We start from the raw sequence: 21,364 nt of genomic DNA on the forward strand, positions 1-21,364 counted from the left end.
TAGTGTAGACTAGGGTTGATCTCGGGTATCCAACATCAATGCATTGAGTGTTACTCATCCTTCGTCTCTTGCTCCTTCCGTTCCTCAATCTCTTCACCTTTCGTTTCCTTTCCTTCCTCAATCGTTCCTTCTTCTCGAACTTGCCTATCTGCAGCTACCTCTTCCTCGTCCTTCTCTTCCACCTTCAGCTGTGGCTTTGACATACCCTGCTCCCTCAACGCCTCCACCAAAACCTTCGCATCCTCAACATTCCCAATCTTCCTAATCTTCCTCTCTTCCCCCTCCCAATCAAACCCGTCATCATTATCCCTGCTCCCCCGCACCCGTTTCTTGACCATGCGTTCCACGTATTGACTCCGTTCATCTTCGACTTCATCGACATCCTCCAACGCACTCGGCGCAATCTTCCTCAGCTCCTCCAATAGGGTTTTTAGCGTCGAGAGCTGGTCCGTCAAGAAATCGGTTGTTTCGTGGAGGGGGGTTACCTCGTTCGCTGACGCCGCACTCGACAAGAAGGATAACCGCTCCAGATGTTTTTCCAGATATCTCGCACTGATGGTATTCTCCTTCTTCGCGACCCTCAACCGTTTCTGTCTCTTCTCGGCTTTCTCAAGCTCAGCTCTAACCCTCTTCAACTCTTTCTCAACCTCGTCCTCTTCCTCCCGCTGAACACCAAACTCCAAACCCTCGTGGTGTCCCAAACGCATCCACCCAACAACGTCGTCGGGGACATTGAAGATGTTTCTTAGTGTGTAGAGCTCGAATGCGTCGAAATTCCTGTCGACGGCGTTTTCGAGGAGGGTTTCGAGTTGGTGGATGCCTTGTTCCGACTCGTCCGGCGGAACGTTTGGTTGAGATTGGATGAAGGATTCCATTGCGTTGACGGCCTGTACGGGGAGAAAATCAGAATCATTTTGGATGAGAGATCTACTCGAGCGAACCTTGTAGAGAATTGCGTTCGCGGAGTTTATCACATCGTCGATGAATGACAAAGGTACGTGCTCGAAGTGTTCGGTGATGAGCTGTAAGCAGGGGTCAGCTTGTAAATCCGTAACAGATTTCTCGGACCTTTGCCTGCCTCTGATCTCGCGTCTGATGCCATCTTGGCAGTAGTCAATGCTTTGGGGGGGGGGGTTGAGAACGAAGGTGTTTTTGGTGTTTGTTTTGGCCCAAGGCGCAACGACTACGACTCCCGGGGTCGTCCGCACGGGATTTCCAACGTACAACAACCGCGACGTCAACGCACCGCACAACGCACCGCTCCCCCCGCTTGACCCGCCAGCACAATTGAACGATGCTACGGCTCACTACTCTCCTCCTCCTCCTGGCTTTGGTCCACTCGTCCACCGCCCTCAAATTCTCCATCGACGCTTCCCCCAACCCCACCCAAAAATGTATCTCGAACCACGTCGGCCTCGACCAATTGGTCGTCGTCACGGCAGTTTCGTCTGGGCACAAGGGTGATGGACAAAGACTCGATATCGAGATTCGGGATTCGGCTGGGAATCATTATGCTAGTCCTAGGGATGTCGTCGGTGAGGCGAGGATGTAAGTTCCAATCACCCCCCCCCCCCCCCCCCCCCTCTTCGTCCAGCCAAGTGGACGGGTGATGGTGAAGGAATGAGTTTGGCTAACGATGTGAGTCAAAAGTGCATTCACCTCCCACGCCAACGGCCCCCTCGAAGTCTGCTTCACAAACACCCTGACAAACCCCTCCTCGCCCCCCCCTTCCCGCTCCATCGACCTCGACCTCGACATCGGCGCCAACGCCCTCGACTGGTCCGCAATCCAACGCTCCGAACACCTCTCCCACCTCGAACTCGAGCTCCGGCGTCTGGAGTCCCAGACGTCCGAGGTGGTGGAGGTGATGGAATACCTGAGGATGCGAGAACAGAGGTTGCGAGACACGAATGAGAGTACGAATGAGCGGGTCAAGTATTTCGCGATTGGGATGATGGGGTTGTTGACTGCTTTGGGATGGTGGCAGGTTGTGTATTTGAGGAGGTATTTCAAGGGGAAGCATTTGATTGATTGAGTACGCGGGGAGGATAGTATAGGGTTGTTGAGACCATTCATCGTACACGCTTAACCATCGTCGGTATCGTTTATGAGCAAACCAATCTACACAAGTAACACGTCCACTCATGCAGCCGCAAGCTTCGCATTTCCAATCGCCATCCTTCCTTCTTTCATCGCGTCCAGGACATAGTTCAACCCCTCCCGACTCTTCTTGATATTCTTGGCAAACCCCTTTGAAATAAACTCCTCGATCTTCTCCGAAACCCCACCCCACCGATTCGCGAAATTGCTCACAAACTTGGCATTCGTTCGACACACCGTCCCCTCGGTTCCCCTCGCGCTCGCGCCCCACTCCTGGGATTGCACGACATGGCAAAACCGGGTGTGGTCGATATTCCTACTCCGCGTCCACATGAGTTTCTGGTCTCTGTCCACCATGCATTCTTCGAGGACCCAGGAAGCTTTGACGCGGTTGCGGATTGTGGCGGGTGTCCAGGCGGGGAGCAGTCCGGCGCGTTTGCGGATGAGACGTTCTGTGTAGAGGGTACCGTTGGAGTTGAGGGTCGAGGAAAGGGTGTCGCAGGAGAGGACGTGGGTTGAGAAGGGGTTGGGGTAGCGGAGGAACCAGGCGAGCGTCACGGTTTGCCAGGGGGCGGAGAACGTGTGTTCCGAAGTCTGGGAAGCCACCATGTTGAAAAGACGAACGCTTCAGATTGAACTGGCAGGATTGTGTTGGTTGTGACAACAGGTCGGCGTCATCACCTCCGCTGATTTTCTGGGTTGCAGCGCGGTATATACACGTGACGCGCGGGGGCCCGGGTCCAGGACGTCAGCTACTGGACTTCCAATGGACGAAAGGTATGATCTATTCACTTGGTCCGTAGATATGACGGCCTTCACACGCGCAATCCTAGGCCTTTTCTTCGCTGTCCATCCATGCTCTCTCATGGTTCACCCACCATTCCCCGTCTAAAGTCTGGTCGGCCCTCCCTCAATCTTCTCATGCAAATACCTCTTTCCCCCAACATCGAAATCACCAGCAACGTGTCCCATCCCCCTAACCTGATACTTGTAAATCATCAACCCCTCCAACCCAACCGGCCCCCGCGCATGCACCTTGTTCGTAGATATCCCAACCTCTGCCCCGAAACCATACCGGAATCCATCGGCGAACCGGGTGGACGCGTTCCAGTAGACTCCGGCCGCGTCGATGGCTGACATGAATTGTTGCGCGGTGGGGGCGGAGGAAGTGAGGATGGAGTCGGTGTGGCCGGAGTTGTGGGTGTTGATGTGGTGGATTGCCGCAGGGAGGGAGGGAACGGTCTTTACAGCGATAATGAGTTCGAGGAATTCCGTGTCGTAGTCTTCCGGTGTCGAAGCCGTGATCTGGGATGCGTACTCCGCCAACAACGCCGGTACCTCATTCAACGCGGCAAGAGACGCAGCATCACATCGAAGGGAAACCTTGGCGTCGAGTAATGCGTTAGCAACTTTGGTGAATGTGGTCGTGAGGATCTTCTCATTCACCACCAGTGTTTCGGCCGCGTTACAGGCTGCTGGGTAATGCGTCTTTGCGTCGACGACGACGCGGCATGCCATATCCACATCCGCATCCTCGTGAATGTAAACAGAGCACAACCCATCCGCGTGGCCCAATACCGGGATCTTGGTGTTCTCCTTGATATTTCTAACCAAGGCATTCGATCCGCGTGGGATAACCATGTCGATGTCACGGTCTTGCTTCAAAAGCGCGCTGATCTCGTCCCGGGTTTGAACCAGCTGGACGGCGCCGCGGGGGATGTTGTCCGTTCGTGCGAGTGCACCGGAAACCACACGAGCGATCTCGGCGAAAGAGTGGGATGACTCTTTTCCTCCCTTGAGGATACACGCGTTTCCGGATTTGAGCGCCAGTGCGGTGATATTCGCGATAACCTCCGGACGAGCCTCAAAGATGACGAGAAGTACGCCCACGGGACACGCCAACCTATGAAGCTCGAGACCCTCGTCTAACTTGGTGCTGAGGGAAACCTTCCCCACCGGATCCTCGAGGTTCATGACGTCCAGGATACCCTGTAGCATAGAATCCCACGAACGGGTCAAATCAAGCCGCTTCAACATTGCTCCAGACATCGTCCCGGCCTCGACTTGGGGCTTTGCTGCATCGAGGTCTTTTTGGTTTGCGGCGAGGATTGCGTCTTTTTGGTGTTTGAGGGCGTCGTGGATTGCGATGAGGGCTGCGTCGCGATCTGCCCCGGAGACGGCTTGGAGGACCTTGGAGGCAGCACGGGCGGTTTGTGCGATTTGTTCTGCCATTGTGTAGTGTTCGTAGATTTGCCGAGAGGCTCGGGAACGACAAGAAGTTCGGACACGATTCAGATCGGAGTTGTAATTCCTATCGATTAAACCTTCAATCCGAATCAAATGGATACCTTCGCTGGAAGCTCTTGGTTGTCCTGTGTCGGTTCCGATAGATCTGCCGCGTACGTGAAAACGTGAGGCGGGGGAATTCACGTACCCACCCCAAATTATTTATTATCAACCTTCGACGCTCCATACAATCGAGTTTACATGACATGACAACCGACCATCCCCCAGCAACCCCCCACCCAATCTCCATCCTCCTCCTCGATTCCTACGACTCTTATACCTTCAACCTCCACGCCCTCCTCCGCTCCCTCTTCCCCCATACCGACATCCATGTCCTCCACAATGACTCCATATCCCCCTCCGAGCTACGAAAGTTTCTCCCGACGTTTGATTTTGTCGTCGTGGGACCGGGGCCGGGACACCCGGGCGTGAAGGGCGACATTGGCATCATCCCAGAGGTGTGGGGATTTGGAGGGAGGCAGGGTGAGGTGCCGGTTCCGGTACTGGGCGTGTGTTTGGGTATGCAATCACTCTGTCTACACTTCGGTGGGGCCGTAATGCGTCTCCATACCCCCAAACACGGACAAATATCCCGACTAGAATACCCCCCCGCAACCACCACCACTTCCCTCCTCTTCACCCCCCATACGAGTCCCCCAAACGTCGTCCGCTACCACTCCCTCCACGCCATCCTCCCCCACCCACCCTCCTCTATTCCACTCACCCCCCTCGCATACACCTCCGACCCCGAAAATGGCCGTGTCCTCATGGCGGTCGCACACCACTCCCTCCCATTCTACGCCGTCCAGTACCACCCGGAATCAATCTCCTCCGAAGGCGGCGCATCACTAATCTCCAACTTCTGGGATCTAGCTCGGGGGTGGAATACCGATACCGGACGCGATGCGGGGGTGAAGAGCGTCGTGATCGAGGCGAAGACGGAGGTCAAGCCGCGTCCACTCCTCCTCTCATCCTCACCACCACCCGCCCCGCGTCGAGTTACCGTTCGTAAACTACAGACACACATCTGCCCACTCTCCCTAATCCCAATCCTCGGAATCGACACAGCGGCGCCATACACAGCCCTCCTCGAATCCCTCGCCACGCCGGGACGGTGGTCGATCCTCGCCGTACCGAGTTCGAGGATGGAACATATCACATACCGGATCCCACCCCCTTCGTCGCCGCACGTCATCAGCATCGCGCACCCCGGCACAGCCGAAGCGGTAGCGAGGCCAGCGGTCCCGGACACTGTTCAGGAAGTCCAAGTCGACGACGGGGTGGAAGGCGTACACAAATACCTAGCACACCTCATGCAAGCCCGGAAACCGGATTTGACACAAGGGTATGAGGAAGTCCCGTTTTGTGGTGGGTTGGTGGGGTATATGACGTATGAGATGGGGGTTGCTGGGCTTGGTATTGACCTTCTGCGATCGGAGAAAGCAGAAGCACCAGCAGGAGGAGGAGGAGCTGATGACGCTCCTGATGTGAATATGCTCTTCGTGGAACGCAGCGTGGTGGTTGATACACTCACCAACACGGTCTACATACAGAGTCTGTGCGAGGATGATGCCGGCTGGGTCGACGACGTTGCTGCGAAAATTATTCAAGCACAATCACAACCACCACCATCGAGCCCAACGGTTCCGAAGCTGGGGAGGAGGGTAGAGGTCAAAACACCCAACAAAGCAAAATACGAGGCAGACGTCCGTACCGCACAAGAATTCCTAGCAGCGGGCGAATCATACGAACTATGTTTAACCGCCCAAACATCCCTCCGTACATCAACTCCAGCCTGGTCTCTCTACCAGCGATTACGGCAAACGAATCCGGCGCCATATGCAGCATACCTAAAGTTGGGCGAAGTGACAGTCCTGAGTTCATCCCCGGAGCGAGCAGTAAGCTGGACACGACCCCGGGATGGTCAACGAAGCGTAGTCGAACTCCGTCCAATCAAGGGCACAGTCCGCAAAAGCTCGTCCGTGGAAACCATCGAGGACGCGCAGATTGTCCTCCGCAACCCAAAAGACCTCGCGGAAAACCTCATGATCGTCGACCTCATCCGACACGACCTCACACTCGTCTCCGCACCCTCCACGGTGCATGTCCCACACCTCATGCGCGTCGAAGAGTATTCGCATCTTTTCCAATTAGTGAGTGTGGTGCGTGGAGAATTAGATGGTGACAGCGGTTATGTGGGGTGGGATGCGTTGAGAGGCATGGTGCCGGCGGGGAGTATGACGGGGGCGCCAAAGAAGAGGAGTGTGGAAATTTTACGGGAATTAGAGGGAGAGGGCAAGGGGAGGAAGGGGGAAAGGGGGGTTTATAGTGGTGTGATGGGGTACTGGAGTGTTTGTGGGGCGGGGGATTGGAGTGTTGTCATTCGTACCGCCGTCAATTACGGAAACCGGCGAGTGAGACCTGAAGACGAGGATGAGGGTGATGTCTGGTGGATTGGTGCGGGTGGGGCAGTGACGGCGTTGTCTACGCCCGAGGGGGAGGAGGAGGAGATGAGGGTTAAGTTGGGGAGTGTGTTGAGGGGGATTGTGGGGGATGGGTGTATGTGAGTGGATGACGCCGGGAGGCCTGGGGTCCGGGGTGACACGGACGAGGGAGAAGGGAAAGAGGAGAGGAGGATGGGATTGATTTAGATGCGATTTACGTTGAGCTTCCCAATCACTGCCACGATAGATTACGAGGATTTGCTGATGGTGATTAGAGATAGAGCTATCCCGAGACCAAACCCAATAATGAACCCTACGCCCCCGACGGTCAGCAGCTCGATTTCAATGGACAGATATGACATCATTTTCATCTGCTCGGTGTACTTGACTTCTGTCTTGTCGACGGGGCCTACCAGCAGCTCCATAACACGCTCTACCACCACCCCGTAATCTTCCTCCTTTTCCCCTCCCTCTCCCCATCCCCTTCAGTTTCTCCCCCGCCCACGCCCGTCCCAATATTCCGCCGTACCCACTCCACCAAGATCCCCAAATCTTCCGTCGCCGCCAGAACTTTTCTCACCCGCTCCTTTATCTCCTCTGATTGTTCAGCACCGCCGACAAGGATGCGCTGTACGCTCCCCGAAGCGCTGGCGAGGACTTCGATCGTCGCGAATGGGGTGGAGATAGTGTAGGTCAATGGATCCGTCGAGACCGTGACCTCGACCATCGTTGCCTCCTCTCCGCTTGCCTTCGCTTCAACACCAGTGACTGTTGGGGTGGTTAATAGGTTGTCCACTCCAGCACCTTCCCTCAATACCCGCACAACCATCTCTAACCCTTCCACATCCGCGAACGTGACAGCATCGAGTATTTTCCACTCGCGCTCTTCCCTCATCACATTGTATTCGTGCCAAACTCCCTCCGCGCCACCTGGTAGGGTAAGTCGTCTTCGTCTGCTGGAAGGGGAAGAGGACGTGGAGAACGGTGTAGTCGATGTGCTGTGTCCGGATTCATCGAGTACACGGAGTTGTGGGAGGGACAGTGGTATAGGCGGGAACAGGCGCGCTTCGTAGACCATTCCAGTCGGCAGACCGCTTGTCTCAGCAGCTATATCAGTTTGCATTGTGTCCTCCTGCACCTCAGGTTCCGGTTTCGATCTTGCTGTTACGCCAATGGAGAGGGCCCAGTACCTTCCACGAAACTTCTCGCTCCAGTAGGTGATGCCCAGACCCAGTAACCCGTTCCCGTTCGCTCTCACTTTGCCCACCGTTCCTTCTCGTGATTCGCGACCAGTCTTCTCCTTCAGGCCTTCGTGCAGTTTAGAGACGATGTCAAACGCATCACACCCACCCTCCGTACAAACCTTATCCAGCCTCGCCAACACCCCCAAATTCCTCGCAAAACTGCCCAATTCCTTCTCCTTCAGCGCATCCAACAGAATCTTGTCTCCAGCGGGATTCGGGGCGGGAAAGAGTGGGTTAGGCGTGACCATCGTCAACTCAGCTCTCGTGATCATGTTATGCGGTGGGATGAAATCGATATCGATAATCATCGTCGCTCCACCAAAGGAAAGGGTGCGTTTATCCGATGTTGGGTCGAGGTATGTATCATATCCAAAGGACTTAGCCAGTAGCTGCACATTGTCCTCCGTTACTTGTCCAACTCCCCGTCCCAAATCTCGTTCAAGCCGTAACCGTCTTGCGACATAGTCGACCTCACTCTTCCGCTCCTCCAATACATTCAATAACCTTGTCCGTTCGCGCCGCAGTGCGTCTTTATCGACCTTATCTTCTCCCAGTAGAAGCGTGAATTGAGCTGATAGCGACCCCGCCTGACTCACGAACTTCTCGTCGACGGCGGTACGTGGTCGTTTGACTCCATTGACAAGAATCCCCGATCCAGGCGTGACTGCAGAACTGGCGTAGGGCGTCGACGGAACGGGACTCCCCGCACTCGTACTTGCCGGGTACGGCGTTCGAAGACTCATTCTCAATCGTCAATATCGACAGTCGTAGGCGTGACGGCGGTGTACTTGGTGATTACATTTCTCTCAGGGTAAGTTCTGGCTGCGCTGAAGAACAGGACTGTGCATGTGCGCCAAATTAAGCTCATCGGATCAACGAGGCCGTACTAAATACCAACACCTTCCTCGACCTTCTCGGGATATATATTACCACCTACGATGGATCTCGTTTCTCACTTGCCAGACAGACTACTCTTCGCCGTTCCCAAGAGTGCGCTCTCTCCCATCCCTCCTCTTTCCCCGAGGAACGTTTGATCTGGTGCTGACTCACTGCGACAGAGGGTCGTCTTCACCAGCAATGTCTCGATCTCTTGCACGGCTCCGACATCCAGTTCACCCGTAACAACCGCCTCGACATCGCACTCTGCCTCAACCTCCCCGTCGCGCTCATCTTCCTCCCCGCAGCCGATATCCCTCGTTTCGTCGGTGAAGGAAACGTCGATCTCGGTATCACCGGCCAAGACCAAGTCGCTGAAGCTGGTTTGGATGTAGAGGAGCTCATCGACCTCGGCTTCGGGAAGTGCAAGTTGCAGGTCCAGGTCCCTGAGAAGGGCGAATACCAGACCGCGGAGCAGTTGATCGGCAAGAACGTCGTTACCTCGTTCGAGGGACTCGTGGAGACCTACTTCCGCAAACTCGAGAACAAGCCGACCGGTCCTCTCGCCACCAAGATCAAGTACGTCGGCGGATCTGTCGAGGCTGCCTGTGCTCTTGGCGTAGCAGACGGAATCGTCGACCTCGTCGAGTCAGGCGAGACGATGCGTGCGGCGGGATTGAAGCCTATCGACACCGTCCTCACCACCTCCGCCGTCCTCATCGCTTCCCGCACCCCATCCAACCCTGCCCTCGTCGCGACAATCACCAACCGTATCCGCGGAGTCATCGCCGCGAAGCGCTACGTCCTCTGTAACTACAACGTCTCTCGCGCGAACCTCGCCGAGGCCGTCAAGGTCACCCCAGGCAAGCGTGCGCCCACCGTGAGTCCCCTTGAGGACGGCGATTGGGTTGCTGTGAGCAGTATGGTTGAGAAGAAGGTGCTTGCGCAGACGATGGATAGATTACAGGAGATTGGTGCGACGGATATTTTGGTGTTTCAGATTTCGAATTCGCGTGTGGATTAGGCATAATAGATGGGGGAAAAGGGATACGGAGTTGGAGTTGAGGAGTATATGGGGAGAGGATAGAGCATATCAAAAGCGTCATTGTGAAGGCATTTCTTATTTGTCACTATCGTGCACCTCCGCAAAATACGGAGGTTCAAGCGCTTCCATTTCCCTCTGCTGCCGCTTCATTTCTGTTTTGTTCTCGTGTAATACAGGAGGGGTGTGTCCTTGCATATCGGCCTCTTGATCATACACTCATCCCCTCCTCGCACCAGGCTTGGGCACCCACGCATCAGGCTGCCAATCCTTCGCCGTCCTGTTCATCGCCGGGATCGCACTCTCCTCCGGCTTCGGCCTCTCCTTCGCATCCTTAGCCTCCGTTGTGTCCTGTGCACCAACCCCTCCGCTCTCCTGCGCAATACTCGCCGCCTTCGCCTCCCACTTCTTCGGATCCTGCATCGGGATCTCCTTCATCTTCTTCGCCGCCGTCTGCTCCAATTTCGCCTCCTGCCACCTCTGATCCGCCAGCCTCGCCCTCTCCTCTGCCGTCCTGACCCTCTCGTCCTCCTCCATCATCTCCCTCCAACCAGGTGCGTCATGCCTCCTATGCCGCAGCCAGCTGATCCATAGCGGAGACAGCTTGTGATCTGACCAGTTCTCTGCTGGGTTGGCATACTCAACCATGCGACGAGTTCGGGAGATGGTCATGAGGAGGCCGGTGTGGGGGTTGTGGTTTGGGTCTTTCCATTCGAAGAAGAGGTTGCCGTCGAGGTCGTAGCCTGCGAGACGCTTCGTGCGCCAGGGAAAGGGGAGGGTAAGGTATTTGAGGTAGAGGGCACGGGTGGTTGATTGAGTTACGCGTGCGGGACTCATCGTGATTGTAGGGGTGGTTGTACGTCCGGGGATTTCTGGAGGGGACTGGAGGATCGGAAAGTTACGAAATCCGGGGTCAGTGTGCTAAAAATAGCGACCTCACATGACAACCATTACGGACCACCCCAAGCTTATCAGGCTTTTCCAGTTTGCAATTGTACCGTAATTGCTTTTCGACGATGGTATCTTATGCTATTTAGTGGATATGCCTTCTAGATTTGGTGGGTATCACACAACATGTATCGTCCGCAATTGCGAGCTACACCACACTTTCATTCCTCCTTGACCAATCATAAACCACATTTCTCCCATTTCATAGCCAGACACGTAAGTTCATACCCATGCCTTCTCCTCCCTCCATTTCTCTTCTTTCTCTTTTCCACCAACTCTTTCGCACATCCCCCTTCCTTAGTCTTCCACGCCTTCAATGTCCGTTCCTCACCGTCCTCCATCTGGACCGGATCACCACCAAATGGTTCGACTCCGATGTACGTGAAGTCGTCTTCCGGGATACCAAGGGCAATACGATGCACGGACCCAAACCGTTCGGCTTTAAAGGCGTGGCCGACGACGGTCATGTGCGTTGGATATGCACCGGTGATTTCGTTGAATCGACAAACACTGAATGCAACGTTCTGCCCTGAGTCAAGAGCGTAATCCTCTGTCGTGACACGGTCCTCGATTCCCTTCAACAACCCACGTGCCTCAGCCAATGCGTAATAACTCCCCGCTTCAGTCTTCACGCCAGCTGTCGATGTCCGCGTCTGTCCCCCAGAAAAGACCAATAGCGCATTTTTATCGACTTTCAGAACCTCAATTGCCTTCTCGATATGTGACAGGAACGTGGACCCGCTATCCTGCCCGAGCTGGAAGGACTCAAGCGCCCACTCCTCGTCCGTCGTCCCAAGCTGGGCATCGCTACCATCACCAGCAACCGCAGTGGACGGTCCAGTCCAAACCGAATGCCCCGGCACCATGATAAGGTGCTCCAAGTCACTCCTCGGACTCGGCCCCTCGATCTCCAACCCATGGTGCACCAAACTTCGTTCCTCCTCAACCTCCCCATGCGCGACCCATATCAGAAAAACAAAGAACGTCAGCAAAGCCAACACCACCCGTAGCGGTCTCTTCGAAATAACAGTCAACGGCGACGTCGAGGGTCCTTGTATTGCTGATGAGTGGTAGAGAGGCAGGAGCGAGATTCGTGGGTGGGGCTGTGGTGGGCGAGAGAGACGGCGTGGAGCCTTTTCTTTTTGGAGGTTGTTGCCCATGATGATGGCCATAGGAGAATGAAGGTTGCACGATGCGAGGAGCTGTCGACTGGAATTGGAAAAGTGTTTGCAGGGTGTAGAGTCGACGTTACAGGGATACGGGTCTACTTGTGCCGAAACAGGCAATGGCCCAGAACTGCGCGGTTTCCTCACGTCACACACAAATCCTCAAACGTCCTCGAGTACAACACCCAATATGTCCTTTGATCTATCCTCTGTCAACCTTCAAGGTTCGTGATGAAATGGAGCTTCTGTTGCATCGCTTGCTAACTCTACGAACAGAGGTCCATGACTGGTCCGTCGACCTCGCCCGCCGAGCGGGACAAATGATGCTCGACGGCTCCAACAAACGGTTTCAAAACCCCTCCACTGAAGACCACAAAACCGACGCAAAGAAGAACGCCGTTGACCTCGTTACCGAAGTCGATCAGGCTGTCGAAGCCTTCGTCATCTCCGAGATCGAAAAGCGCTGGCCCTCCTTCAAGTTCATCGGCGAAGAAACCCAATCCGCTGGCGCCGACAGCGTCCTCGATGACCACCCTACATTCATCGTCGACCCTATCGACGGAACCATGAATTTCGTACACGGTAACCCATGGTGCGCAATCTCCATCGGCCTCTCCATCAACAGAATCCCCTATATCGGCATCATCTACTCCCCTTTCCTCAACGAAATGTACACAGCAATCCGCAACCAGGGTTCCTATCTCCACAAACCCAACCAACCCCCCCTTCGTCTCCCACTCCAACCACCCACCCCCCTTGCCGTTAACACCGCCCTCATTATCACCGAATGGGGCGCAGACCGCACCACGATTGGTACATCCGCGCTCTCGGAATCAAGCAAGGAGAATTTTGACGTCAAACTTCGCACGTACTTCAACCTCCTCAGGAACAGCCCGAACATGGTCCACGGCATGCGCTCCTACGGCGCCGCATCCCTGAACCTCTGCTCCGTGGCTGCGGGCCATAACGACGCGTATTGGGAAGGAGGATGCTGGGAATGGGACGTCTGTGCCGGATGGGTAATCCTCCACGAAGCTGGTGGATTCATGTGCGAGGGTAACCCCCCCGAGAACTTTGAGGCGGACGTGGAAGGCGCAAAGGTCGAGGAAGCGACGTTGATTGGACGCAAATACTTGGCGATTAGGGGTGCGAAGGGTGGACGTAAGGAGCAGGAAGATCTTGCGAAGTGGGTTTGGAAGTCGATGGAGGGTGGCAGGATGACTTACGGCCGTTAGACGCGACAACGACAAAAATTATACGATATGATATGATTAGACGAGTGAAACGATATGCCGTGGTCAAAGAGATGTCCGAGTATGCTAGAGACCAGGTAGGCAATTGAGCAGCACCGAATGGACACAAACAAGGGTAACCAATGCAATTGAATAAACGACAAATTTTACCACACATGACTCCTTCTCCCTCTCACCCGCCACGACAACACATCGGTCGCCGACGTCGTCGTCGACGTCTAAGCCTTCTGCAACTTCCTCCTTCCAACCTGGGCCTGGAAACCACTCTTAATCGTCGCCACCGACCTCCTACTCCCACAACTCTCACACTGCGTAAAAAACATCCTGTTCTCCTTCTCCAACACCGTATCCGGGCTCTTACACGTCTTACATGTAACATACTCCACAATGTACCTCCTCAACACCTGCTCCAACTGTTTCTGCTGGAAGCGACCCTTGATAATCAACCGAGCAGCTCCATCCACGGATCCGGAAGTACCCAGCTCGGCGAAGAGGAATGCGATGACATGTTCAGGGGATCGGCGCATACGTTTGCAGATGTCTGCAAGGTTTGCGAAGATTGTCTTTTTGTTACCTTCGCGGTGGACGGAGGGGGGAACGATTGTGTAGCGACGCTTTTCACCGCCGGCGAGGTCGGGGTTGTTTGCGCGGAGGGTCTTGAAGACGCGAGAGAGGAGTTCTGGGTAAGTGTAGTCACGGTCCGACTTGAGCCATGCCTCCTCGCCCTCCTCATTTCCGTCTTTGTTTTCGGATGAACCAAAGTCAGCGGAATCGGTGGGGGTTGAGACGCCGGCTTCGTTTAGCTCGGCTTCGAAAGCGGCGAGGTCGACCTTCTTCTTTGACTTCTTCTTCTTCTTCAGCTCTCCGAATGCGTCACCATCGCCCTCTGCTGCCTCACCGCCCTCGGTAGCAGCAGGAGCGGAGTCATCGCCGAAATCGGGCATGGCGGACTTCTTGCTCTTCTTCTTCTTCTTCAAGTCTCCGAACATGGCGGTCAACTCGTCGACCTCCTTGTCGGCCTTCTCCTCGACTGCCTCGGCGGGGGAGCTGGAATCCTCGGCCTCGGCCTCGTCTTCGGCTTCGGCGATGTTGGCAGCGTCGCGGTCAGCTTTGGTTTCGGGGGTCATTTCATCGTCGAAGGCGACGGTCTTCTTTGACTTCTTCTTCTTCTTGAGGGAGGGGTCGAAGGCGAACTGTCATGAATCTTATTAGCCCAATTCAAAAGCAGATCCATGATCGCAATCATAGCAACGATCGAGGATCAGAGAGAAAACGTACCTCATCGACAGCGACGTCCTTGGTCTCTTCCTGGGCCGACATTGTTGGTTGTTTTTAAGGTCTGCCTTTCTGGTGTTGCGGTTGACGTGCAGTTGCAGTACAAGGTGAACTTTCGTGGCGGGACGCAGGTGGGTGAGTCGACGTGCAGGAAAAGCTCGACAGGTAATGGCAATTGAATGGAGTTTCGTTCTGGCTTAAAGTATCATGTTTGGGGTGTTCTGCGGCCTTCCTTCTACATGGGTCTGTGGCTCACTCTGTTTCCGACGGCCTGTGAGTGATTGCCGGTCATGAAATCGATATCGTCGACATCATTTGTTATGGTTGGGCGTGAAAAGCAGGGAATAGGACGGGACTGAGGTGCCAGTGTTTTGTTTGCTTTGGAACCTTGGCTATAGTTAAAGGTCGTGCCAATGGCATACCTCAATCACGCTGGACATGTACGTACTTGATAGGTATCACAGGACACGAAGATATCGATGGAAGGACGTTTTGGGATTGGAAACAGCAGGTGACAGGCAAAAAATTCGTATTCAACGCGACTTTTTCGCGAAAAAAAGCCTCGACTGTATCATACTCCTATTGATACCTAACATACATTGATCATCCTACAACCTCAGACACTCTATCAAAACCCAAAACTCTTTCAAGTTCGAATTTAAGCAGCAGCATCCACCTTAGCAATGTAGGCAATCAAGTCGACAACACGCCTGGAGTAACCCCACTCGTTGTCGTACCAGGAAACCAACTTGACGAACTTGTCGTTCAACGCAATACCAGCCTTAGCATCGAAGATGGAAGAGGCAGAGTGACCGACAAAGTCGTTGGAGACGAGCTCGTCCTCGGTGTACTCGAGGACACCGGCCATGGGACCAGCAGCGGCAGCCTTGATGGCGTCCTTGATCTGCTCGTAGGTAGCGGCCTTCTCGAGGCGGACGGTCAAGTCGACGACGGAGACGTCGGTGGTAGGGACACGGAAAGCCATACCGGTCAACTTACCGTTGAGCTCGGGGATGACCTTACCGACGGCCTTGGCGGCACCGGTGGAGGAGGGGATGATGTTGGCAGCAGCGGCACGTCCACCACGCCAGTCCTTGGCGGAGGGACCGTCGACGGTCTTCTGGGTGGCGGTGGTAGCGTGCACGGTAGTCATCAAACCCTCAACGATACCGAAGTTGTCGTTGATGACCTTGGCAAGGGGAGCGAGACAGTTGGTCGTGCAAGAAGCGTTAGAGATGACCTTGTACTCGGGCTTGTAGGCGTCGAGGTTGACACCGCAGACGAACATGGGGGCGTCAGCGGAGGGGGCGGAGATGACGACCTTCTTGGCACCACCCTGCAAGTGGAGGGAAGCCTTGTCGGTGGTGGTGAAGACACCGGTGGACTCGATAACGTAGTCAGCGTTGGCGGAACCCCAGGGGATGGAGGCGGGGTCGCGCTCGGAGAACATCTTGATGCGCTTGCCGTTGACGATAAGGTCACCGCCCTCGGTGGAGACCTCGCCCTTGAAGCGACCGTGGGTGGAGTCGTACTTGAACATGTAGACGGCGTACTCGGGGTCAATGAAAGGGTCGTTGATGGCGACGACCTCGACCTCGTTGTGCTCGAGAGCGTTACGGAAGACGATACGTCCGATACGTCCGAAACTGATCCAATGGTATTAGCAATTGCGATCACAGAGCAACGGGATAGAACCGCGGCATACCCGTTGATTCCAACCTTGACAGCAGCCATTTTATTTGATGATGATGTTTGTTATGTGGTGGTGAGCAGCGATCTGTCCTCGTCAGCGCTTCAGCGAGGTAAATTCTGCGTGCAGGTGCGTGGGAATAGATGATGAGATCAACCGATTACTGGTTCGCTGGAAGGACGTCATCCTGACCATACATATATATACGGCTCATTCTACATATGCATCAGGGAACGTCTTGGAGTATTCGGGGGAGGTCGGAGGGTGTGTGCACTTTGGGGTCGGATGGAAGGGCGCCAGGCGATGGAGGTGCTGAGAAAGCGGGAGATATCGGGGGAAAGACGGGCCGTGTCGTAGGAAATACCGGATCCGTGTAGTAGCCGTGTCGTCGGTGTTCTCCGAGGCCCGGCAGTTGCGACGGCTGTTTATCCTCCTTGTGCTACTGTTTCTACGAAAGACCGGTGTTCTGAACTTTGACCTTTGCTCTCGGGTGTCCGCTTGCCTCTTTCGGGATGAGGCACGGGTGCAATCTACGTTACATACGAGTTCGTGCCAAACCAGTTCTATCCCAACATCGAATTGATCCATCGACATTTGAACCTCTACCACATCCAACCGCACCCTAATGACACCCTCAACTCAAGCAAACACCGAACTCCCACCTCACCTCCTTACCAACCCGGACTACATAGCCCTCACCCACACCCTCTCCCTCTTAAAAACCCAACGAGCCCGTGCGGAGGACGATATCCAGACATTGGTAGAGCAGCGGCGGGAGGCTATCGCGGATCCAGAAATCTTCATCGCGTCTTTACACCGTTCTGGTGATGGGGAGGGTGAGAGAAAAGGCAGAGTTGAACCACAGAAAATCGCGAAAGCGCCGCATATCGAATGGTCGAAATATGGGGTCGAGGCGAAAGGGTTAGAGAAGGCGGTTGAGAGGGGGGCTTTGAGGGGGGAGGGGGTCGTTGATGTGAGTCGGTTTGGTGCGTGGAGTGGACAAGGGCAGGTGTGAAATCGATGAGGGTTGAGTGACGGAAAGGAAGACTAAGCAGCGAGTATGACGCGACAATATTCTCTACCACGCGTTGTGGAAGACAAGAGGGACATACGGGCCTGCGTACATGGCCACAACTATACGCACCCTCACCCCGATCTAGGGCTCGGATGCTGCTCTGCCTTGCCTCAAACCAGCTCTGCGACTCTTACCACGAGTGTTCTGTCATGAGGACCGCTCTGCTAGTGACTTATTTAACCCAGGTTCTCCGCTACAGTCCGTTCCTCGGCAACATGCCATCTCGAGGAGAAAGGGGTGTGGGCCCACGGCTGGAAACACGTGAATTGTGTCCTTGAGATATGAGCGTCATGGACTTTTACTTACGATCTCGGGAGACAACGTGTCTGCCTTTTGGGTCACTGGAAGGGGTACGTGCAAGGCAGCATATGCATAATGATCATTGAACAGACGTGCGCAACTGTGGTACCAGACAAGCTGCTGTCTTCCTTCCCTGCTGCAGCTTACAGGATTTCTCGTTATAACAACAAAACCCAGGCCCCACGGCAATAAATTGTCGAAACAAAGGATCTGGGAAATGTTTGCTCCCGTAGCTAACATCATTAACTCCTGGATGCGGGGAGTTCATACATTCACTTGCCTATTTGGGACGGCAATACACCATACATCGTAAAAGGGCTCCACCGACATTTGGTTTCGTGGAAAGCTAATGATCGCTGGAGAAGTTTTTGTCTTTGTCTCGTGGATAACGGTCGAGGACGGGTGCTCGAGATTGTATTCGACGTCGTTCAAAGAGATTCCTCGGAGCGTGGGAGGGTAAGGAGGAGATATTGAGATTGGGATACACGAACCGATTGCTTTGTCTCGACCCTCACACGCTCCGTACTGGAGAAAGTATAAAGTCCAGTCACCTGGACCTTTTGCCAAGAAGCTTTCCAGCAGTCATTCTGTTACACTCACAAATGCTCGCAACCACCCTCGCCTTCGCTCTCTCCACGCTGGCCGTGGCCCAGTCAACCGAAGGTTTATTTTCGTATAACGGTGGATACTACCTCAACCTCACCACTTCCAACGTGCAGAAGGGGTGTTACGGTGTTTCTGCATCGGAGAGTGTCGCGTATGGGTGTTCTACCACCAACTATCTGGCGTTGAGTGTTGACCCGGAGACGTTGGTTGTTAACACGAGTGACCACACGTATGTCACTGGCCTAAAAATGGGCAGGGTCGTGCGCTATGGATGGGCGTATAACTCGGATAACTCGATGTCGATTGATGCGGGAACTGTTACTTCCACGATCGATTTGACCGGTACCGGGTTTGCGTTCGCGGATCCGCAGGGGTTGGTGAGTAATTTGAGTGCAACGACGTGTTTGTTTGCTACGAGCGTTACGGATCAGAAAATCGTGCTGGTTGGGAATTCGACGACGGAGGCTGCTGATCAGTGTTTGTTGGCGCCGCATTGTTTGTTTGATGATGATAGTTGTATCGTCGAGGATGATTCGGTGACGCAGTTGGTGAGGGTTGAGGGTGGTGCTCTTGCTACCAGTGCTGCCCCGACTACATCTTCTGCCTCTTCCACCTCCACTACCTCTACGACGTTGAAGACTACCACTGCTTCCTCCTCTACCACCGTCAAGACCACCACCACCACCACCACCACGGCGAAGACCACTACGAGCACCAAGGCGGCTGCTACCACCACCAAGAAGAAGTCAGGACGTTAAGCTCAGCTGAATGATTCAAAAAGCTGTGAGATGATGATGCGTGCAGCCACGTTACTACTACGGGAAGAGCAAAGGTCGTTGGTTAGCCCATGGTTCTTCGTTCGCTTATTTCTGTGATACCTTATTTCTTCTTTTTGGGCGTTGTCGTCTGGAACGGCGGTGCTTGACCTTCTACGTTATCCTAATTCAGATCACTTACTACAACTTTTCTCTGCCTTCCACGTTCATTGGTGACCTTAGTTAAGCCCGGCACACGTCCCACCAGCTGCAGTTGACTTGGTAGATTGAACGACCAGGAGGACCATGCATACGGCCGGACCGTCTCGTCCTCAGCTAACCAATAAAGCTGTTATCTCATCAGTCTAAGGAACAATTGCCCTGTTCTCAAACCCATGAACCAAGAAATCCTTGATGCTGCCGGGGAAGTGGTACGTTGTTTGCAGTGACATCATTTATCCGGATCCAAGAGAGCTTGGGCAACGCTGACCGAGCCAATCGTATAGTGTGAAGGTCCACCGGAGCTAGACTACGACGTGTTGCTCAAGGGACGGTCAAACACCCAAGGCCGTGCTGGCTTTGACAATGCTCGCGGGCGACGACAGGACCAGGGGTGGAGAGCTCTGCGTAGGAGGAAGCTGAAGAAGGATGATGAGGTAGGATGTGGGGACAGAACAAGTAACCTTCTCGAATGCTCACATGCTCCTACAGCCGACGTTGTGCTACGTCTTTGCTCGCGGAAGACTATGTCGGAATAGCGATTCGTGCAGGTTCTCCCACGGTAGCGACGCATAATTTATGACAATATTTTGTGTTTGCTGACGTGCTTCATACAGATATCTCAACAATGCCAACTCCGAATTCTGAACTTCCTCAAGCTGTCGATGAGACGGAGTCCAATCCCAACTCGCCAACGAGCATGGCTGTTGGTCAGGGACTGACGTTTGACAAGCATACGGAGGAATTATGGTTCGGCAACGGTCCTACAGCTGTCACTGCTAACTTCTCTAGACTACTGGAATTAGGAAGGCCCAACATCCCCGGTATAATTGCCCCTGTCCGTCCCTCGACTGCTTGCTCCCCTCCGACCGGCTGGGGTGAACCTGCTCCTTTAGGTGGACCATTGAGCACACCTGGTAAAGGCGGCGAGGGAGGAGGAGCAGTCGATGACGCACAGGCAGAATGGCAAAAAAGAACCGATCTGGAAGCATGGGTGAAGGAACAACGTGGACATCTTGGGTCAGAAGATATCCCACAAGAATCGGACGATGCAGAAACACTTGACTGGGCTGATAGTATCGCTCAAGAGAAAGAATCTCGTGAAAATGATTGCAAACGGGACGAGAAACCTGTCTGCCGCTATGGGATGAAAGCTACATGCAAAAACAGGGGTAACTGCGAGTTTTCGTATCGAGGTGAACCTGGTTCGAGTGTTTCTCACGGGTATCAGAAACCCCTCTGTACATTCTACGCCAGAAATGGAAGGTGCAGAGACGGTGATTCTTGTCGCTTCCTACATGGACGTTCAAGAGAATCGCAACCGGAGATGAAGGAGGATGTTCGGTGCAGGTTTGAGAGCATCCTCGATGTACCCTCTAATGGACACGTCGCTGATTACCCCGTACAGCCACTTTGCCAAGTTCGGGACCTGCAACTATGGCGAGACATGTCGGTTCTCACACGGCCTGACGTCCATGCTATCGGTTCGTGAAGAAGCCGTCCAGGAAACGGCGAAGGACAAGGAGTTCTGCAGGTTCAAAGCTGAGTATGTCGAGCCACATGGATTTCACTGACAGATTGTGGGTAGCCACTTCATGAAGTTCGGTCGTTGCAAGTATGGTGAGGAATGTCGCTTTTCGCACGGTGTACCACCGAACTCTCCGGATCACCAGACAGATACCAATGCAGGTGGGGAAGTATGGCAAGGTCCGGTGGCCACGGAGTCGAAGCGCATCTGCTCTTTCTACTTGCAAGGTCGTTGTCGTTTTGGCTCCCAGTGCCGCTCCTTGCATGCTCCGCCAGCTGTTACCTCGGCAAAACCCAAAGAGAATCCAATCTACAATCCACAAAAGGAGAAGAGGATCACGGAAAATTGGCGACAAAGACCGATGAACTGGCTTGGATACTGCTCAAAGTAAACAGACATGGGGAACGAAGGAGGCGAAAGCCGGTTGGGAAACGGACGAGAGCACAGCGTGGGCAGAAAGCGTGGGGTGGGGTCCTTAACTACTGGTGGCACTCTCGATTTTGGATTTTTTGGGCATATCACTTTTGCTTATCTCATTCTTACTCAATTCACGCCCA

The 21,364-nt window shown here is 54.2% G+C and overlaps 15 protein-coding genes across 15 annotated transcripts; 7 read left to right on the forward strand and 8 right to left on the reverse strand.

The window, feature by feature from the left end:
- Positions 1–50: 50 nt before the first annotated feature.
- SAICODRAFT_17303 (Mis12-domain-containing protein) lies at positions 51–1,130 on the reverse strand (the record flags this gene model as incomplete). The annotated part of the gene is made up of 3 exons (XM_019165781.1): positions 1,079–1,130; positions 942–1,022; positions 51–887 (listed from the first exon to the last, which is right to left on the reverse strand). Exons 1-3 carry the CDS (start codon positions 1,100–1,102, stop codon positions 51–53), a joined length of 942 nt encoding a protein of 313 aa, XP_019025991.1. The 5' UTR covers positions 1,103–1,130.
- A 53-nt stretch (positions 1,131–1,183) lies between these two features.
- On the forward strand, positions 1,184–2,217 carry SAICODRAFT_88923 (uncharacterized protein). The gene is made up of 2 exons (XM_019171596.1): positions 1,184–1,548; positions 1,651–2,217. Exons 1-2 carry the CDS (start codon positions 1,295–1,297, stop codon positions 2,033–2,035), a joined length of 639 nt encoding a protein of 212 aa, XP_019025992.1. The 5' UTR covers positions 1,184–1,294; the 3' UTR covers positions 2,036–2,217.
- Positions 1,893–2,733, reverse strand: SAICODRAFT_69534 (MSF1-domain-containing protein). Its single transcript, XM_019170483.1, has one exon. It carries the CDS (start codon positions 2,707–2,709, stop codon positions 2,143–2,145), a length of 567 nt encoding a protein of 188 aa, XP_019025993.1. The 5' UTR covers positions 2,710–2,733; the 3' UTR covers positions 1,893–2,142.
- A 131-nt stretch (positions 2,734–2,864) lies between these two features.
- SAICODRAFT_29117 (glutamate-5-semialdehyde dehydrogenase) lies at positions 2,865–4,117 on the reverse strand. Its single transcript, XM_019167323.1, has one exon. The coding sequence runs from the start codon at positions 4,096–4,098 to the stop codon at positions 2,989–2,991; it is 1,110 nt and encodes a 369-aa protein (XP_019025994.1). The 5' UTR covers positions 4,099–4,117; the 3' UTR covers positions 2,865–2,988.
- Positions 4,118–4,592: 475 nt separating this feature from the next.
- Positions 4,593–6,953, forward strand: SAICODRAFT_53320 (para-aminobenzoate synthase; the record flags this gene model as incomplete). The annotated part of the gene is made up of 2 exons (XM_019169207.1): positions 4,593–5,566; positions 5,621–6,953. 2 exons carry the CDS (start codon positions 4,593–4,595, stop codon positions 6,951–6,953), a joined length of 2,307 nt encoding a protein of 768 aa, XP_019025995.1.
- Positions 6,954–7,263: 310 nt separating this feature from the next.
- Positions 7,264–8,817, reverse strand: SAICODRAFT_23594 (uncharacterized protein; the record flags this gene model as incomplete). Its single annotated transcript, XM_019166706.1, has 1 exon — positions 7,264–8,817. The coding sequence occupies one exon, from the start codon at positions 8,815–8,817 to the stop codon at positions 7,264–7,266; it is 1,554 nt and encodes a 517-aa protein (XP_019025996.1).
- A 195-nt stretch (positions 8,818–9,012) lies between these two features.
- On the forward strand, positions 9,013–9,974 carry SAICODRAFT_23595 (ATP phosphoribosyltransferase; the record flags this gene model as incomplete). The annotated part of the gene is made up of 2 exons (XM_019166707.1): positions 9,013–9,064; positions 9,133–9,974. The coding sequence occupies 2 exons, from the start codon at positions 9,013–9,015 to the stop codon at positions 9,972–9,974; spliced, it is 894 nt and encodes a 297-aa protein (XP_019025997.1).
- A 180-nt stretch (positions 9,975–10,154) lies between these two features.
- Positions 10,155–10,873, reverse strand: SAICODRAFT_29119 (uncharacterized protein). Its single transcript, XM_019167324.1, has one exon. The coding sequence runs from the start codon at positions 10,827–10,829 to the stop codon at positions 10,212–10,214; it is 618 nt and encodes a 205-aa protein (XP_019025998.1). The 5' UTR covers positions 10,830–10,873; the 3' UTR covers positions 10,155–10,211.
- A 282-nt stretch (positions 10,874–11,155) lies between these two features.
- SAICODRAFT_41676 (uncharacterized protein) lies at positions 11,156–11,848 on the reverse strand (the record flags this gene model as incomplete). The annotated part of the gene is made up of 1 exon (XM_019168673.1): positions 11,156–11,848. A coding segment is annotated over one exon (693 nt), but the record flags the coding sequence as incomplete, so codon positions are not given.
- Positions 11,849–12,271: 423 nt separating this feature from the next.
- On the forward strand, positions 12,272–13,553 carry SAICODRAFT_64171 (inositol monophosphatase). The gene is made up of 2 exons (XM_019170051.1): positions 12,272–12,330; positions 12,383–13,553. Exons 1-2 carry the CDS (start codon positions 12,297–12,299, stop codon positions 13,339–13,341), a joined length of 993 nt encoding a protein of 330 aa, XP_019026000.1. The 5' UTR covers positions 12,272–12,296; the 3' UTR covers positions 13,342–13,553.
- On the reverse strand, positions 13,517–14,710 carry SAICODRAFT_88943 (uncharacterized protein). Its single transcript, XM_019171597.1, has 2 exons — positions 14,638–14,710; positions 13,517–14,552 (listed from the first exon to the last, which is right to left on the reverse strand). Exons 1-2 carry the CDS (start codon positions 14,677–14,679, stop codon positions 13,578–13,580), a joined length of 1,017 nt encoding a protein of 338 aa, XP_019026001.1. The 5' UTR covers positions 14,680–14,710; the 3' UTR covers positions 13,517–13,577.
- A 582-nt stretch (positions 14,711–15,292) lies between these two features.
- On the reverse strand, positions 15,293–16,515 carry SAICODRAFT_64173 (glyceraldehyde 3-phosphate dehydrogenase; the record flags this gene model as incomplete). The annotated part of the gene is made up of 2 exons (XM_019170052.1): positions 16,340–16,515; positions 15,293–16,280 (listed from the first exon to the last, which is right to left on the reverse strand). The coding sequence occupies exons 1-2, from the start codon at positions 16,366–16,368 to the stop codon at positions 15,293–15,295; spliced, it is 1,017 nt and encodes a 338-aa protein (XP_019026002.1). The 5' UTR covers positions 16,369–16,515.
- Positions 16,516–16,815: 300 nt separating this feature from the next.
- On the forward strand, positions 16,816–17,706 carry SAICODRAFT_29121 (uncharacterized protein). The gene has a single exon (XM_019167325.1). The coding sequence runs from the start codon at positions 16,950–16,952 to the stop codon at positions 17,337–17,339; it is 390 nt and encodes a 129-aa protein (XP_019026003.1). The 5' UTR covers positions 16,816–16,949; the 3' UTR covers positions 17,340–17,706.
- A 476-nt stretch (positions 17,707–18,182) lies between these two features.
- Positions 18,183–19,301, forward strand: SAICODRAFT_29122 (uncharacterized protein). Its single transcript, XM_019167326.1, has one exon. The coding sequence runs from the start codon at positions 18,302–18,304 to the stop codon at positions 19,061–19,063; it is 762 nt and encodes a 253-aa protein (XP_019026004.1). The 5' UTR covers positions 18,183–18,301; the 3' UTR covers positions 19,064–19,301.
- A 606-nt stretch (positions 19,302–19,907) lies between these two features.
- SAICODRAFT_23602 (uncharacterized protein) lies at positions 19,908–21,198 on the forward strand (the record flags this gene model as incomplete). The annotated part of the gene is made up of 3 exons (XM_019166708.1): positions 19,908–20,629; positions 20,688–20,825; positions 20,868–21,198. The coding sequence occupies 3 exons, from the start codon at positions 19,908–19,910 to the stop codon at positions 21,196–21,198; spliced, it is 1,191 nt and encodes a 396-aa protein (XP_019026005.1).
- Between the last annotated feature and the right edge of the window lie 166 nt (positions 21,199–21,364).

The sequence above is a fragment of the Saitoella complicata genome (genome assembly GCF_001661265.1).
Source record: "Saitoella complicata NRRL Y-17804 unplaced genomic scaffold SAICOscaffold_4, whole genome shotgun sequence".
NCBI lineage: Eukaryota > Fungi > Ascomycota > Saitoellomycetes > Saitoellales > Saitoellaceae > Saitoella > Saitoella complicata.

What these genes read in the sequence shown, in the direction of transcription:
- SAICODRAFT_88923 (XM_019171596.1), top strand. Translation starts at nt 1,295, where the DNA reads ATGCTACGGCTCACTACTCTCCTCCTCCTCCTGGCTTTGGTCCACTCG. An exon ending in GTCGTCGGTGAGGCGAGGAT is followed by an intron (nt 1,549 to 1,650) that starts GTAAGTTCCAAT and finishes GTGAGTCAAAAG; the next exon opens with TGCATTCACCTCCCACGCCA.
- SAICODRAFT_69534 (XM_019170483.1), bottom strand. Translation starts at nt 2,709, where the DNA reads ATGGTGGCTTCCCAGACTTCGGAACACACGTTCTCCGCCCCCTGGCAA.
- SAICODRAFT_29117 (XM_019167323.1), bottom strand. Translation starts at nt 4,098, where the DNA reads ATGCTACAGGGTATCCTGGACGTCATGAACCTCGAGGATCCGGTGGGG.
- SAICODRAFT_29119 (XM_019167324.1), bottom strand. Translation starts at nt 10,829, where the DNA reads ATGAGTCCCGCACGCGTAACTCAATCAACCACCCGTGCCCTCTACCTC.
- SAICODRAFT_64171 (XM_019170051.1), top strand. Translation starts at nt 12,297, where the DNA reads ATGTCCTTTGATCTATCCTCTGTCAACCTTCAAG. An exon ending in ATCCTCTGTCAACCTTCAAG is followed by an intron (nt 12,331 to 12,382) that starts GTTCGTGATGAA and finishes CTCTACGAACAG; the next exon opens with AGGTCCATGACTGGTCCGTC.
- SAICODRAFT_88943 (XM_019171597.1), bottom strand. Translation starts at nt 14,679, where the DNA reads ATGTCGGCCCAGGAAGAGACCAAGGACGTCGCTGTCGATGAG. An exon ending in AGGACGTCGCTGTCGATGAG is followed by an intron (nt 14,553 to 14,637) that starts GTACGTTTTCTC and finishes GATTCATGACAG; the next exon opens with TTCGCCTTCGACCCCTCCCT.
- SAICODRAFT_29121 (XM_019167325.1), top strand. Translation starts at nt 16,950, where the DNA reads ATGACACCCTCAACTCAAGCAAACACCGAACTCCCACCTCACCTCCTT.
- SAICODRAFT_29122 (XM_019167326.1), top strand. Translation starts at nt 18,302, where the DNA reads ATGCTCGCAACCACCCTCGCCTTCGCTCTCTCCACGCTGGCCGTGGCC.